Here is a 17,218-nt window from a genome sequence, read left to right as displayed (position 1 = left end):
TGTACTTTTTTCTTGGCTGTCAACAAGGTTTGAGGTATCATTTGACCACAGAGAGGGATCTTGTATCCCTAATATTTATCTACTCGCTCTCTCTCTCTCTCTCTTAGCACTTATTACAATACAGTCATCAGTTATTAAATGATATTTACATATGTCACACTGTGTTTTTATTTTTATCTCATAATAAATCTCTCAGGGGCAGGTCCAAAACTTCAGAACAATACAATGATGTAGATTAGTCAGCCAAATGCCAGTTTTTAAATATTTCAGATGGAACGATGTAGTTTTCTAGTAAATATTTGCACATCTGACCATTCTTGCACTGAATTAATGATCAATATTTACTTGTGTAAATACTTTAACGTCTGTGTGTGAATCATTACTGGTGTATTCACAACACAGGATTGAACTAATGTATGTTTTTGGGCAATCTGTGCAGTTTAAGGACTCTGTCGTTTTCATTCATCCCTCTCCCATGAATGAAAATAAACTGCTACGCGCGCAAAATGATTTGAACTGAAACCATTTCCACTGCTGGGAAGAAGAAAACGTCGAAATGAAATGCAAGGTTACACGTTTTTATTTTATTCATATAAAAACAGACAGAAAGCGACAGAAATACAATTATAGCACAACCACATGCGACTATCTAATATAACAAATGTCCCTCACAGCATCAGCGAAAATCCATTCAGAGGGGTGTTCACGAACCCGGCCACAATGCATTATCGTGATATTCTAACAGAAATAAGCCAAAGAAGCTTTTGCGAATGTATTTCAACCTAAATTATGAGTTTATATTTTATTATTGTTACATATGTTTAATTAGCCCCCTGAAAGTTTAAATAAATTACTTTTAAAATACTACGTATTCCACCCCCCGCCAAATACTACGCCAAGTGGTTCAGCCCTCGAGGTTACCGGAAGTTGTGTCAGCTGCCATGTTTGGTTGCTTTGTTGTAGGCTTCTACTAGGTTTCCTACAGAATTAGTAAGTGTGGAAATGGAGCCGAGCTGGAGTACGTTTCTTTTTCAAGTAAGTTGTATATTTGGGACGGAAACTGGGGTAGCTCGCAGAACAACCGTAAAAACCGATAAGCAATGTATATAATAGCGGCAAATGCAGTTTTAAAACGAGTAAGACCAAGAACAAGTAACCAAGCAAAACAATGGTATATGAATCCAGGCTTCCAGCTGTGAGGCTTGGGAATGACGCTAGAACAAAAAAACAAATCTCTCCAAACCCTGTGTGAAAACGCGGCTAGTTTTCTGTTGTACCAAAATTCAGACTGTAAATGTTGAATACTTCGACGGCGTTGGTGTTTTTTAAGTTTGTTTGCCTTGGTAGAAGGCAGCAGAACATGCGGGACCATTTGAAGTAAAGCTGGAGACGCCACTGCACCGTTACAATCGAGACAGACCTGTTTTTTTCCTTTGACTGAAGGCTTTGATGGGACGCCGTTAAGATAATGAGATGTACCGCTGGCGAATTTCGTTGTAGCGCGAATAATACAAAGGTTAATTTCGATTTTAAAGGGGATGATTCCAGTAAACCTCGGAAAAGTGTGAATTTAGATTATCAGTGGCTGAGATTTACTAACGGCGATTCCCAAGTCCGCGGTCAACTTTCCGCTTGCTTCAGCCGGTTCGTCAGTAACTAGCCAACTAGCTAACGATGTTTAGGCTGCCTTCATTACATTCGTTGGCTAATTTAGCTTAATATGGGCGAGGCTGCAGTAATGAGCTTGCAAAACTAACGTAATACGACTTGATCTCCAACGCTGTTTAGCTCTTGTGTTTATTAACAAGCTATTTATTCTGGTGACCGTGGTGGAAAGGAATTCAAACTATGCACACAACATCAGCTAACACTAGCAACGAGGGGAGCAGATTTGAAATTAGCAACGACACTGCGCATTTTAGAAATACATTTTTGTGCCACAAAGTGAGTGCTGCTGTTGGGAGTGATTTCTGACACGGTTTAGAGCAATTCACCGTGCAATCAGATGAAAGGCTATTGTTCATTGAAATTGATGATTTTTTTTCTTGTGGCCTAACTTAGCATAAGAGTGGAGCTCACGTGAGCATGAAAAATTAAAGATTTGAACGTGTTTCTTCGGAAAGGCTATATACATGTATTACAACTTATTATTATTATAATGTCTTAATGTAGTTTTGCTTTTGTAATACTTTAATTAAAAAAATATTCAAAATAGTTTTTTTTTCTCGCCAATTTGACATGTCGAGTTTGATTCCAAATCCTAAACATTTTTTGGGGGTTAGGTTTGGATTTTTTAAAGATATTATCCAAGTTTCCTCCCATACATTCTTGTGGGTGTGACAGACTCTACATGGGAAGAATTCCCTGAATGAACTTTCCAGCAGTCATTCACAAAAATCTGTAAATCTGCATCTTTAAACGTTCTCAGCAGAGTTGCTCTTTCTTATTGATATATTCATATGGCCAGGTGTGGTTTTGGTGAGAACTGTAAGGTCATTTGAAATAATTACTGCAAAAGTTAACATCAATACTCTGATAGCTTATTTATTAGGCAATTTAGGGGTGAAAAGAATGTTGTGTTTTGGTTGTTTTCATGTCACACTTGACAGTGTTGTATGCACATCACAGCCTTCTGGACACACAATGATTTTTTTTGTGGCATGTGTACCGTTTTTCTGTGGTGTCAAAGATTGATCGCTTACTCATATCTTTGAGTACTTTTTCTTGGTGATGCAAAGGCAGATGGACAGTGTTGTTTGTTGTGCAGTATCTGGCATCTAGCCAGAAGCCCTGCATGTATTATGTACTTCACACTGTTACTGTGTCAATTTCATGTAAATCAGTGTGCAGTTATCATTCAGGCGCCTGATGCTAGAAGAGCTGTAGTTAGTTCACCTACCATCAATTAACACACACTTTCTAGCATAGGTATTTCATCATGTTATTCTACAGCGGAGTTGATAGGAATGAGTTTTTAATAATAGGCGTATGTTAAAACATATTGTTTGAATGCTTAGTTGAGTTGTTTGAATTATTCAAATTGTTGGATAAACCAGAAGTAGAGCTATTCCTCCTTGTTTGAATCAATGTAATATGTATCGAAAACCCAGTGAAAATTCTGTTTGGGGCTGTTGCATTTGTAGTGATACAACAGTGCCATAAAGTAACTGGCAAATGGCAGAGTGCCCTTAAGTGAGAAAGCCATAGTCCTAATTCCTGTAATAGTATTTTGACTTTCTCAGGAAACTGCAATAGCCACTGAAGAAAAACTCAGTGTGTCAAATGTCCCTCGTGTAGACAAACTAACTTTGTTTGATTAGCCTGCTGTGGATTGTTATCAGTCTGGCTTGTTTAAAATATATTGATCTGTTTTGATTCATACAAAACATGTGAATGGATGCTTTCAGTTGTAAACCTCTAATTCCCTGTGTCAAGGACTTATAGCCGCATGCACTAGTTTCACTTTAAGAGGTAAATACAGAAATCTCTTGCCCTTTTTTTTGCTCATTCATTTGGTACTTAGGCTTTTACAACACAGTGTTAAGGGATAATTTACCTGTTGCAGAAAAGGGTGAAACAAATGTCATTAATGATGGTTAAAAAGGGTGGCAGTAGTAAAGTTACTGTTCAGCACTGAATTATGGAAGACATCAGGGTCCAGCCAATGTTTGAATTCAACTTATTTTTAATTTGATGAAGTACAATTTTATGTTTGGTTTCCAATTTAGATATTGGAATCATACCACTAGAGCAAGGAAGTAACCTTTATCACTATGATGATTATTCAAGCTCAGAAATGAGTTTTCTTTCTTCAGACTGAGTCCATGTACTGCCAATCAGTCTTGCACATCACCCTTTGTAGGGAGGGTATAATGTTATTCTGTCCTTAACGTTGACCAATTCCATGATGGGCTTTGGTCTTTGCCGAATAAGTGCTACATCAGAAATGTTATGTATACTAGCTATCTTACTTTTTGTAAGGTTTCACACTAGGTTTTGTTTTTGGCAGATACAGTGACTCTTAATAAAATCCTATTTGTGGCCATATTTTGGAAATGTTTCCCTGAATCAAAAGAACTCTTTGTGCTCCCAGGAAATATGTTTCATAGACTTTACCCACACTCCATCCCACACATGTTTGTTTCTATTCCTTCTAGTCCCTGGGCAGGACTATTTGCTGTAGGGGTGCTGCATTAAATGACTCCTCTTTAAGAGATTTTTGCCAATTGATTTTAGTGTTTGTGGGAGAAGGACTTCACAGTGAGGCTTTGAGAAAATAGCTGATGTCATCCAGCTATATTAGGCGCTATAAACCTCAGTGACAGAATGAATATATATCAGACTATCTTTTTAAAGCATTTGGTCACTCTTAGCAGAACTAAAACGTATGTGCTTGTGACCAACACCACCACAAGCAAAGCACCAAAGCCGTGTAGTGTTTGTACAGCTTTACACATTATTTAAACAAAACTTGAGGTTACATTGCTTCTGTAATGTTGCTAAGTCTGTGCTCACTCAGCAAATTATGGAACAGCCAATGAACAACTTCTAAAATGAGATCAGAAAAAATTATTTTTTTCCTTCTTCTTTTCTTCATTTTTGTTATCAGTCCCAGTTTATTGATATTGTGGATTTCACCAAGCAGCTGGAGAGTGTGACACAAAAGATTAAAGAAAAACAGTGCATAATCTAACTCAGACCATGAGCTCAATTCAAGTCTACAGTGGCCCACGGAGCCATCAGGACACTCCCTCCATTTTGATGTTATTTATGAGGGAGCAGCCCCAGTTGTCAGAGCGCATTTGTGTCAAAATGGTCAGAGCTGCATGAAGGCACAGCAGCTTACAGGCCCTGCACCTCTGTGTAGAGGCCAGGCTGTCTGCAGTGGCTACGTCTGCTGTTCACAAGCTACACAAAGAGGGTTCCCGGCTGGTATCCCCCCACCCAAACATAAAGCCCCCACCCCACCCCTGGTGTGCCAGCGGACGGGTTTGCATTGGCATGATGATGACTAATCCTGGAAGGTGGCAAGTGTAAGCAGGTGCTCAGACAAATGGATAGTTGAGCTTGGTGGCATTCTCCATGAGTTCCCAGGTCCTATTGCATATGAGGGAAGGACGTCTAGTTTAGCTGAGTAGTGTGTGGATAAACAATGTCCCTGTCTCATGAATAGATGAGCCAAATCAATGAAGATGAGCATACAAAGATCCCCTGCTGAGGCCCGAGTGCATCACTGCTCAGATTTGTGTCTTTCACAATAGGCTAGATGACATAAGGAGGACATTGTGTGGTTCATTTTTCTTTTCCCCTGCCTCCTCTTTTGCAACTCCTTTCTTGGCTGGCCTTCTTCGATGGATGATTGAACCTCAAAGGGAAAGGTCAAGTATTTCACCTTGTCCTTTCTTGCTGGTGGTTGACTACATAGTTTTCTTGAAAGTGTCCGTTTACTGAAAAAAACAGTGTCAACTGTAATAGTTTGGATATCATGTAAAAAAAACATATGTCTTTAGCAGATATATTACAGCAAAGGTTTTTTTAAACTGCTTTAACAAAAGTAACATACTTAAGAGTCAATGACAGAAATTAATTACCATTAAAGGCACTTCCAGCAGCGTTTGCCTCCTTGTTACTTTCAGTAGACGTAGGGAGGTTAGTCACAGGAATCTGTGGCATTTTAACAAAAAAAGGTGCATAATTGTTACAATTACAAATCCTGTTATAAAGGCTAATTTCCAGCTTTAGTTTAAACATAACTACCCAAAGCCGAGTGATTCAGTTTCTGACAGCTGCTTGACTAATCAAGCCATTTTTCTGGAGAAAGTAATCCACATAACCTACACAACAGCACAAAACGTTGATTTAGTTTAAGATATATTGACCTATATATAAATTGCACTTTAACAAAACTATACTTCTGCTCACTCATATCTTCTAAATGAGCTCCTGCTGAACCAACGGTCTGCCTTTCAAGGGCCTTCGTTGCTGTTGAACTGGACTCTGCTATGCCTCTAATTTGGTATGCTTGCTTTGCAGTCACATGATGAATCAGCACCGTCATGATGGGATCATTTTTCATCCAGTATATTTGGATTCTTTTACAGGAGTTGCACGCTGCATCAACCTTATTAATGACGGAACCAGTGTCCATTTTGTATTCAGTAATACTTACTAACTCATGTAGTTTTTTCATTCTCTATTTTTTTTTTTGAATCACCTTCCCTTAGTAGCTTGTGTGTGACCAACTACCAAGTTCTAGGTCAGCAGATCTCTTGAATTTTTTTTATTACATTTTTTGACTGAACCAAAAATGTGTTTGTTTCATCAGCAGGCAAATGAAGCCCTCCACCACCAGCACCAGGTGGCCCAGAATAGCCTGTTGCCACTTCTTAATGCAGGAGCTGAACCAGTTGACCAGAAGCCTGTCCTACCCATCCAACTAGACCAGAAACCCCCTACCAGTGCTGCTGATCTCCTCAAAGACAATGTAGCCAGCGGAGGAGGTCCACGGCCACCGTTGCCTGCAATAAAGAAGGAACACAAAGGCAAAACACCCTTTGTCTGTGGCTACTGTAACAAGGCCTTCCGTGACAGTTACCATCTCCGACGCCATGAGTCCAGTCACACCGGCATCAAGATGGTTTCACGTCCGAAAAAGACCGCCCAAACAGCCCCCACCATGGTACCCATGATTGCAACCATGCCACGCGAGAACAACGGCAACTCTTCCTACATCTCCACAGTAGCTGGCATCCTTTCCACAGCAACCACATCAGTTTCCTCAGGCACAAGTATTATGACATCTGCAATGGGCAATGTGCCACAACAGAACGTCCCTAAGAAACCCGCCAAACCTGTCAAGAAAAACCATGGGTGTGAGATGTGTGGCAAGGCCTTTCGTGATGTCTACCATCTGAATCGTCATAAGCTATCCCATTCAGATGAGAAGCCTTTTGAGTGCCCCATTTGCCAGCAACGCTTTAAAAGGAAGGACCGAATGACCTACCACGTCCGGTCCCATGATGGAGGAGTTCACAAACCCTATGTTTGTTCTGTGTGTGGGAAAGGCTTTTCCAGGTAAGGATCTGTTTTTGTTTATGTTGCATAGCTGCCAGAGAGATGGGCAATTCCTAAGAAATTGAGAAATCTGAGGGAGATGACATCTTTACTCTTGTCGTAGTGATAATGGTAAACAAACCAAGATTTTGAAGCTTATGCAATGGGGTCCTACATTTCCATTGATATGCACTGCTGTGTGTATAAACCAATGCCAGTAACTAAATCTTGGGATTTACTTACTGGCATTATTCCAGTTGATAAACCTGCTTTTGAGACTAGCCTAGTGGAGCCACTGAAGGTTTTCCTAAGGGGCAGCCAAATATCCTGTGGTTGTCAGTGCACTAGCCCTGGTTTGTTAGGGATGCATTTCAGGTGAGGTTCTCCATCAGAATAATCTAACTAACATTCACACCCACTTCCAGTTGTGATTGTGTGAGCAAGGAAGTAACCTTTATCACTATGATGATTATTCAGGCTCAGAAATTAGTTTTCTTTCTTCAGACTGAGTCTATGTACTGCCAATTAGTCCTGCACATTTGCATGTGATGCACAACTAGTATTTGTGACATTTTCAATGTACATCTAAGTGCAGCTATAAATGTCCTGCCCAGTCTGAAAATGTGTTACAGTAACTCCATATATAAAGGATATTGCAGCTCTCCTTTCTAAGGCAGGTGGCTTCTGTCTTCAGTTGTGGCCATTAGGATCAGGTGTAAAGTAGTTATTTCCGTCACGTCATATGTAGTACTTCTCTTTTGCAATAGCATAATAAACAACAAAAGCAGGTGGCCTGCAACTATTCTATATGTAGAGGAGTTTGGTATGACACATACTAGATTGTGAGAAAATGGGGGCAAATCAAAAAAAAAGGTTTGTACTGTTCTAGTTTATCCATGTGCTTTCAATCAACAAGTAACAAGGCTATTGTAAACAGGAAGTATGAATGTGAGATCTAATTTATTCTTATGAGAGGGGAGAGAGAAACTAATTTCACCCTCTGGTGGTTGCATTCCAGGGACATAGAGAAAAGTCCTGACTTGTCTGAATGAGATTTAAAAATAACACAATGACAAAAAATCTACAATACTTTTTAATGAAGTACTCGTCTTTTAAAGAGTAAAAGAAAATCATACTCACCAAGTATAATATATATTTTGATGCTTTACCAAAATAGGCTGAACTGTAACCCCACTGCTGGTATAGAACCCCATAGCAACCACTTGTATGTGAATTATGCAGCCTGTGGTGTTTGGGTTAATCAGTTGCACTGTGATTTCATATAGAAGGATTATATGCCCCTCTACAGGCCACGTAGCTTCCCTGTAGCTATATTTTCTTATTTATTGTTGTGGTAAGCAGTTTAAAATTTGTACTTGTAATGACCCCCCTACCCCCACCCCACCTCATGCCATTTTAACCACATGTTTAAACAGTCGCACATGGGAGAGCACCAGTGGAGTATCGGGGAGGGGGAGGCGTCACTTGTCACTTTGCAGTTCCCGCCAGCTTGTCACAGTCTCTTTCCCCTGGGAATTCAGTGAACCATGCTGTAATGTTTAGGGCAACACATTTTATTTGTAATAACTATTTGTAAAGTCACTCTTGGAGTGCCCTTATGGAATACCTTGTTTTAAAATCAGTATTGATTAAGCACAGATGCTAATAATAGTATAAGAGTTGTGTGCTGCGATACAACTTCAACAAACATCAGCAGTGCACCCTGGCCAATCTGTAACATTAGCACTGTGCTGTGTAGGGCAGCTTTAGGCATGCCTCCAACACTGTGACGTGGGGTAGGGATTCATCAGCATACTGGAAAGTGAGAATGGGGACTGAATAACAGGGCACTGAGTCACTGCCACTCAGCCAGATCTGTAGGCCACCACTGTCTGGAGTCTGCTCTCCTTGTCAGGGGGACAAAAAAAAGTTGATTCCGGTTCATGGCACCACTGAGAGGATTGTACTTGACTCTTCTCATTTGTATTAAAAAAAAAAATCCAGCAGCATGAAACTTTCCGGTTTGACTGCAGCTGCCAAAGCTGTAACCCTTACTCACTCCATTATGGCACTTCCAGCATGATTCAGCTCACAGCTTCACTAGAACTAACACGCTGACAGAGGAGGAGCAGTGCCAAGAAGAATTTGTGAAAGCTGGAGTTTCACTGTAAAGGTCAAGAGGCAAATAGCTGTTTTGATATGAACTCTGTAAACTGTAGAGCAGATAAACACAGAGGATCTGTGTTTATCTGTTGTTGTTTTTTGTTAGTTTAACAATAATACACTGCAGCAATTTTTGCTTTTCTTGCTTAAGCTTTTTTTTCTAGAATGGCAGAAGTAGACAAGCCAAAGGAAGCAATGTATACATATAAATTGAGTCGTAGTTGTGACATTTAAAACACACCTGGTATTCGTTTTTTCCAGCCATGTCAGTTTTAGGTGTTGTTTATTGATGTTTTAGAATAGGCTATAGGTACATATACAATACAATAGACTCGGCATATTCCCATTAGTTGGCATTTAGAAATGCAGTATCTCTCTCTAACTTCATGGACTAATGCTGTAAGAGAATTGAACATTGTACCTTATAGTCTACTCCTAATCTTTAGAGGAGATATAACTCTCATGATGCATATTTCTATAAGTAATGACAAAGATGAGAAATAACCTGATGGTAATAATAAGCAAACTGACTGTTTACTCAAGTGTCAAGTGGAAAATCCAAAAACACTTCATTGTGGTGCGTGTTTGAAAGTAGGTCAAACTAATTCACGCATGATTGATCAGAGAGAATTAACCACCATTGACAGAAATTTAGGGATTTTTGTACCCATCCCCTCATTATCAAAGGAAACAGAGCACATCCATACACTTCTGTACTTGTGATGCATTTGAAATTTGCACAGGAGGCTTTTCGCTTCATTCTTGCGTGTTGTGCTTCTTATTAATAAATAAAGCACTTGCATATGTTTTTTAACCTTTCTTTGATACTTCCTGTCCTGTCACAAAGTTACTCTTACTGTTCAACCGTTTAAGCCTTCTTTACATTATTAAAATTCTGTGTAAAAAAAAAAATGAAAAATGTAAATTAGCAAATATCTCTCTTGTAGTTTTAGGCTTTTCCTCCCTTTTATTCAATTCTATTTTCAGTTAGGAATACCCAGTCAACTGTTTCTGTGTTTCAATGAGAGTAACAAAAGGACATCCTGGGTGACTCGAGTGCATCAAATTGAAAGATTACATGTTTGTTTTTGTTTTTGTTTAGACCAGACCACTTGAGCTGCCATGTGAAGCATGTGCATTCCTCAGAAAGACCGTTTAAATGTCAAGTAACGGTAAGAGTCATTTTCCAGACTTTTCTTTATGAATTTCTAGATTTTTGTTTTTTAAATCATTGTTAAAATTGTCGTGACAGTCATTTGACCTTTTGACCCTGTTGCTGTGCCTCTGCAGGCCTGTACCTCTGCGTTTGCCACCAAAGACAGACTCCGTTCTCACATGATCAGACATGAAGGCAAGGTCACTTGTAGCATCTGTGGGAAGATGCTGAGCGCAGCCTACATCACCAGTCATTTGAAGACTCATGGGCAGACCAACTTCAACTCCTGTAATAAAGGTTTGAAACACACACCAGAAACACCTGCCATGATGGCATTCTTATCAACATTCTCGGCATATTTCTGTAACTCATTCCGATATGGGACAGTAAATAGACTGCAATTGTAATTAAAGAAGCATCTTATGCAATTGGAAAGTGTAAATCAAATCACCATTGTGTTGTGTTTTTGAAACTAGGTCAGACCAACCACAGTATTGTCTGTAAGTCTTGTGCTCTATTATTTTCTGTAATGTGTGCAGCCTTCTGCAATATTGTTGTTTATGTCAGTGTCTTTACAAAATGGCAGTTGCATGACTTTTCTGACATTTATGTATTACATGTAAATGCAGCAGCCTTGATTAGCAACAGACATGAAAATACTAGTGATACATTTTACTTTGCACTTTTTGATATTTTGAGCTACATGTACAATTAATAAAAGTTAAATATTCTTTTTTTTCCAGATGGTAATGAAGTCTGCAATTCTGCCTCAGCTACACCTGTGACCATTTCTGCCCCCATCACCTCAGCGATGAACAGGGGCAACGCAAACAACAACAACCCAGTCACCATAGCCGCACAAATGAACATTAGCACCAACACAGTCAACATCACATCTCCAGTCAGCCTCCAGCATCCAGTCACCATCACTGGGCCTGTCAACATTGCCTCTGTCAACATCCCTGCCACAGCGCCTATGAATATCGCCCACCCAGTCGCAATCACAACCCCCATGCCAATGAATATAGCCGGTCCGCTCAACATCGCAATGAGGCCAGTGGATAGCATGCCTTTTCTGTCCCAAGTCTTGCCTTCTTCCCCACCATGGTAAGAAGGAGAGACAGCATAGAACTGGCCAGAAAGAAAGGGAAAATGAAGTGAAACAAGAGACTCCTGTCCTCGTATTTGCACCTCAAGCCCAGCTCTTCCTTCCCCCCGCTGAACAATGTTCATTTCATCAAACCCTGGAAGTGAATATTTACATGAGCTTTGTGGCCAGTAAGGAGCTCCCCAAGTCACAGCTGTGTCCCAACTAAGGTTAGGTGACTGACATGGTGCAGAACACTTGAGTAGGATTTGAGTAGGATTTCTGAAATCAGGACAGCATAAGACTTAGTGTAGTCAGTTAGAAAGATGAAACTGTGATTTGTATCTTGACAAATAAGAGGAGAGGAGTCCTCAACCATCTTTGAGGACTCCATAGAAAAACACACCTGTGCTTTTGTAAAGGAGAGATATGAATGGACTGAAGCAATAACGATAAATTGCTGTTTTTGATGTTTTATGAGTTCTCTCCCAAAGGCTCTGGGTGTTACTTTGTATGTTTTTTTTAACTATAGCCTGCTAATCAATATTTAATGTTATAGGAAACGAGTCTAGTAAAAGGGACAGCAGCTTCCACTTGCATGGAAGATTATTTTTTCACAATTCTATAGCGTTTCTTTTTCTTCTGAGATAGTAGGTATGCTCTTGAGGTACAGTGACTAACTTGTACAGTTGACATAGTAATGTATTTTCACGTCAGCATTTTAATTTTTTTGCTTTTGTCATTCAAGCGGATGTCTCGACACTGTCCTCTTGACTATGAAATATTTGTACTTTGTTTTTTCTGTTTATATGGAAACGCAAAGGTTTGTTTTCATTTGCCTTTTTTTTTGTAGTGTTTGTTTTTTCCATGAAGTCGGAATGGAACGAGTCTTGCACTGAAAGCATATCCTACATGCAGGTGAACAGCAGTATTATCAAAGATCAAATTGGAGTCTCGAGTGTTTCGGTTAGCCAGCCTACACTTGAGGGCCATCCAGTGGCTGAACACAGAAAGGCCTGGCCTTGTAGTGAAGCTTTTTCAGGCTGTTACTGTCATCATAATGGTGACTAAATAGTTTTGGCTGACTCTTCTGTACACTGTTTTGTTTTTTTTGTTTTTTTTTTAATTTATCATATATCTGTTTTAGCCCCAAGATCATTCTAAGAACTCTTCACTCAGGAAACACACAGAAAGCCCATTACTCATGACCTTTTTTAAATCTATATCTTATGTATCTTGATTCTTGCCTTTTAATGCGTTCCTTTTTTTGGATACCCCAGAACATTTGGCATTATAGTGACTTGAATCAGGAACAAAAAGTCCAAGACCTATTGGTTTTAAACAGCCGTCCATTTAAAATTTACTGTACGATGAAATAAATGCTGTACCTTTTTTGATTTTATTTTTTCTTTTTAAGTCCAGTTCGGTCTTCATAGTCTTGTGGCTACGAACTGAAATTTTGATTAAAAAAATGCAAGTTTGTGTCCATGGAAAAAAAAAATGGGACAAGATTGACATTGCATGACCCTGAACACTGTAGCTGTTGGAACATGAACAATTTTTTGAATGAATGCCATGTTATCTCAGCAGTGTTGCAGCTCTTTGAGTTGGTTCGGTTCATACTGAAAAAATGCAATATGCATGTTTGTCTTTTTTTCGGTTGTTTTAAACAAAATGTTAGTGTAGCTTTTTTTTTTGTTCATTCTTACGCATTTACGTAGATACACTATTATAGCCTGTTTGCCAAATTTGAAACGGTAATGTGATAAACTGCATATTTCTTGTGGAATTAAACTTTTTTTTTTTTTTTTTTACCGTAAAACAATGAATTGGAAACTCCAGGACCCTTGTTAAAGCAGTTGAATGTATATCTTTGTACAAAACTATTTTAGTTCCAAGGATATGGTAGTCACAATAGATGTGAAAGATAAGATAACCTTTTTTATAAATCTTTTGTATTAGAACATTAACATTGATAATTTTGTATATATGAGAGGCTAGGCTTTCTGATTAGCAGAAAGGTCAAACATTCCTACATTTTTTTTAAATGTACGTTTGTCAAATTATTACATAAACATGCGCAATGTTATGTGCCTTTTATTTGGGTTGTCTAAATAAAAGAAAACTATCAAATGTGTTTATGTGTTAAGTGTTTTGTAGAGTAGGTGTGCATACATTATGGAGTATAGAATTCAGAAGCATGCACAATACCGACTACCAACTCCTGAAAGGAGCATTTGTTTCTCCAGTCAAAGATTCTTGGAGATGCTGGTGGTGTGGTGGGAGGGACAGGTGGCTGTACTGATGATTTTAGATTTGGTCTTGTGCTGGTGTAAATACCTAAAATTCACATCACAGGTGATGTGGGTCATTTTATCAGATCAGAAACAACAACTCTTCTCTTGTTGGTCTCTGCAAACCAAATGCACCAATCAGATGAAGGATTGAACCAATCGGTTCTTTTATCTATACCACAGAAGTAACATCTCTTTGAGCATTTCCATGTTTGTGCATCAAAACAAAGAGCATGTGACCCTAGTACAGCCGTGTCTGAGCCTCCCAGCCTCCTCCAAACTGCCCGGCAGTGATTTGAGGCTCAGCCCAGTAATGTGATGTTATATATTGTGATGTGAGTTTAAGTTCAAATAATTTTCAGAAATGGAGTGGTGTTGTTTGACATGTTAAAACATCACTACACACTCATCATTCTCTCATCACACGTCATTAGTATTATTAGTTTTTGCTTATACCACCACCTAGTGTTTGGTCTGTGAACCTGCAGCTACTCATTCTTATTATTGCTGTGGACACTAATTTCTGTTGGTTGCAGGCTCAGGAGCTCAGCCCGCCCCCACTGCCTCACACACTCACCCTGTGTTATAGCAGAATAATCATTTCTAGTCTGCTTTATATTGTTCTACCCAGTGCTCTGATCAGACTGAATGGCTCTTCATATTCTAGCAGCTTCACTCTCTTCTCTTTTCCATTCTAACCAGTGTGTTGGTCCTACAGCACCCTCACCTGGACAACAGGAGACATGACAACCAGCAGCACCAGTGACTTCACAAACGCAAAAATCTAATTTTATAGCGACTAGCTAATAAAAAAAGAAAACAACATGTAACATACACAATGTAGGGACAGTCTTGGCACTTTTGGTGGACATTTATGCACACTGAAGTATTCCCTAGTATGCACTACTACCTTATATCCAAACTAAGCAGTGCATACTTTAATATTAGGGGTAAGAGTGAAAATAAATAGGAGGTGATAAAAATGTATGTGAAAGAGTATTCCTGATTTTTGTGCACCCGCTGAGGAAGTCCTGGAACATGAGGAATGGTAGTTTTTACTGTTATCCAGCAGGTGGTGCTGTCTGTGCATGTTTTATGTATAAAGTGTCTGTAGATTTATCTACACCTGTTTTCTCAGCTTATTCCCTTTGCCTCCTCGCTCATTGAGGCCAAAAGTAAGAACAATAATTATTAATTTTTATGAATTTAAAGGTGTTTTCCCATCAATCTATAACAATTCTTGAGTTGTTGGCAACAATGCCTGCATTGAATTTTACTAAAACACCCTAATACATGTATACTTTCATTTTTTATTCTATTCATAGCCAAATACATACATCTGATAGTGGTTCTAATACTGTAGTTGTAATACAAATGTTGCTGCTGACAGACAGGGAGAGGCCAGAAGTACAGAAACACACAGTTTCTTTTGAATTGCTCCACAGTGTGGGATGTTGTCATGAGTGACTGCATAACATTTTAATGGGAACCTTGCTCAACCCACCTATGTGACTCTTGCTGCCCTTATGACACACACAACATTTCCTGGATTGTAACACACAATTTCATATAGCCCATGGTGAATTGGTTGGTGTAGCATTAAAATGGAGAGAAAGGCCAGCATGTATAACTGTTCCATTTAATGTGTCCTCTTATATTGATTATTATTGACAAACGTATCCAAATTTTGCAAAGCACCTGCTAGCTGTTGTGCTTAAGTCCTCATGGGAAGACTGCACAGACCTCAGTGCAGACCTGGAAAGGATACATCTTGGACCTGCAAAGACTCTGGAATCAGATTGTCTACACACACTCTAATTTAATCTGAAGCTGTGAGCTCCATGCTATGCGTGGTGTCTTGGCTGTCCAATAGTACAACAGTTTAAACAGCTTAACAGACCATCAGGCTGAGAAAGGGATCACGGTGTCCTCAGCTCTGCTGTCACTGGTGCGTGGCAGCTGGCTGATCGTTGCTTATGTGTGCTGCTTTTTTACTCCTTTTTTTAAAACCTGTGTGCACAATGCACATTGTTTACTAGCAGAAGTGCAGCAAAAAGAGAGAATACAAGGTGGAGGAGGAACAAATGGTGAGACTTTGACATACATTTTGACTTGGAGACATACAACAATGAGGTTTGAAAATGTGGCTTTTATTGTGTTCATATTTTCATGAGCTGTTAACTGAATTGCTAAGTAGCAACATAGATAATCACTGCTAGTCATTAAAGTGCTGTTATGCACATAATGAGCCAAAAAAATAGATATATACCTTACATTTTAGGCCATCATTAGCACTCATGAATCACTTTTATTCAGTGTTTATGTCCAGTATATGCCTATTGTGTGAGCACTACCAACGTTAAGTATCTCTGTAAGGCCTTTGCTTTGCTGGTCCTTCTGTTACCACTTGATTTTGAAGGCAAAGATGAGCTGATACTGGCATGGTGTTCTGCTGGCATGTCACCATCAAATCTGTGCTGTTATCTCAGCAGGACAAATGGTGGGCCAGCAGCAACAATACTTCATGCCTAAAACTTTCTCTTTTTGTCATTACATCATCGCAATGCTCAGATTTCTATAGTTAGTCAATGTCAGATTTTTGTTGTTGATTCAGAGGCTTCAGGTAATTGTAAGCTGGTCAGCGGTGTACCACTCAGACCACTCTGAGTTTTTCACTTCTTTCACTGCCTGACTCTTATTATGTGGGGCTGCTTATTTGGACTGGCGTGTTTTCTTTTGTAAACTCGCAGTCAGAAGAGGAGAAGAGACAGATAGACAGATGGAGAGGAGGAACACAGAGCTTCATGACAAGTGACTCACGTTCAATTGTATAATCAGGGTATATTAAAGGAAGGAACATCACACCCTCATTGCTGCAATAAGCCATGTGTACTGTTGCTGAGCGGTTGTGGAAACCAGCACATTCATTCCACCCCTGACTGTATTATATGTGATTAAATTCAGGGTAACAAATGTTTTTCTTCTTCTTCTTCCCTTCATTTTTGGCTGAAATCTCGTTGTGTGACTGTGTTCTCACAACTTCACAACTTGTTCAGCCAACTTTAGGGTATGACAAACTTTACTCCACAGCAATGTAGGCCGATGAACCATAATAGCCCCTTTGATTTTCAATCACATCTCAGTTAAAAGAGGCCTGTACTGCTACCATCATGTGTGTTCAAGAAATCATTCACTGACTGCAGCTCATTCTAGTCCCAAACTGAACACATACTTTGTTCATTGTGTATTAGGCTACATTCACTTTAAAAGGCACATTGTTGAATTCTGATTTTTATACATATCAGATTTGCCCCAATTTTGAGGTGTGTGTGTGGCCCTGCGATAGACTTGCAACTTGTTCAGGGTGACATCTTTGGAGATGCTCCAGTCCCCCCTTTTGACCCTCTAGCACAGGATGGATTAATGAATACATATACTAAGTTTTACTTTGTAAAATATTGCATT

General features: G+C 39.3%; 1 protein-coding gene and 1 long non-coding RNA gene across 3 annotated transcripts; one reads left to right on the top strand and one right to left on the bottom strand.

Moving 5' to 3' along the window:
• The first annotated feature begins 909 nt into the window (after positions 1–909).
• On the top strand, positions 910–13,596 carry LOC114445983 (vascular endothelial zinc finger 1-like). 2 transcript variants are annotated; one of them, XM_028421356.1, is made up of 6 exons: positions 910–1,035; positions 6,326–7,074; positions 10,319–10,388; positions 10,507–10,669; positions 10,849–10,872; positions 11,116–13,596. In XM_028421356.1, the coding sequence occupies exons 1-6, from the start codon at positions 1,003–1,005 to the stop codon at positions 11,481–11,483; spliced, it is 1,407 nt and encodes a 468-aa protein (XP_028277157.1). In that variant the 5' UTR covers positions 910–1,002; the 3' UTR covers positions 11,484–13,596. The 2 variants fall into 2 exon arrangements, with proteins under 2 accessions (XP_028277157.1, XP_028277159.1); XM_028421358.1 differs by lacking the exon at positions 10,849–10,872.
• LOC114445984 (uncharacterized) lies at positions 4,945–6,006 on the bottom strand. Its single transcript, XR_003671721.1, has 4 exons — positions 5,923–6,006; positions 5,758–5,834; positions 5,592–5,664; positions 4,945–5,447 (listed from the first exon to the last, which is right to left on the bottom strand). It is a non-coding gene; the product is annotated as an uncharacterized LOC114445984 (long non-coding RNA).
• Positions 13,597–17,218: the final 3,622 nt, after the last annotated feature.

Source organism: Parambassis ranga, chromosome 14, assembly GCF_900634625.1.
Source record: "Parambassis ranga chromosome 14, fParRan2.1, whole genome shotgun sequence".
NCBI classification, from domain to species: domain Eukaryota; kingdom Metazoa; phylum Chordata; class Actinopteri; family Ambassidae; genus Parambassis; species Parambassis ranga.
This window is presented reverse-complemented; position numbering and strand designations above follow the sequence as displayed.

Excerpts from the sequence above, each read along its gene's own strand:
- LOC114445983 (XM_028421356.1), top strand. The coding sequence starts at position 1,003 with ATGGAGCCGAGCTGGAGTACGTTTCTTTTTCAA. Across the intron at positions 1,036-6,325 it reads GGAGTACGTTTCTTTTTCAA|CAGGCAAATGAAGCCCTCCA; the intron begins GTAAGTTGTATA and ends TTGTTTCATCAG. Across the intron at positions 7,075-10,318 it reads TGTGGGAAAGGCTTTTCCAG|ACCAGACCACTTGAGCTGCC; the intron begins GTAAGGATCTGT and ends GTTTTTGTTTAG.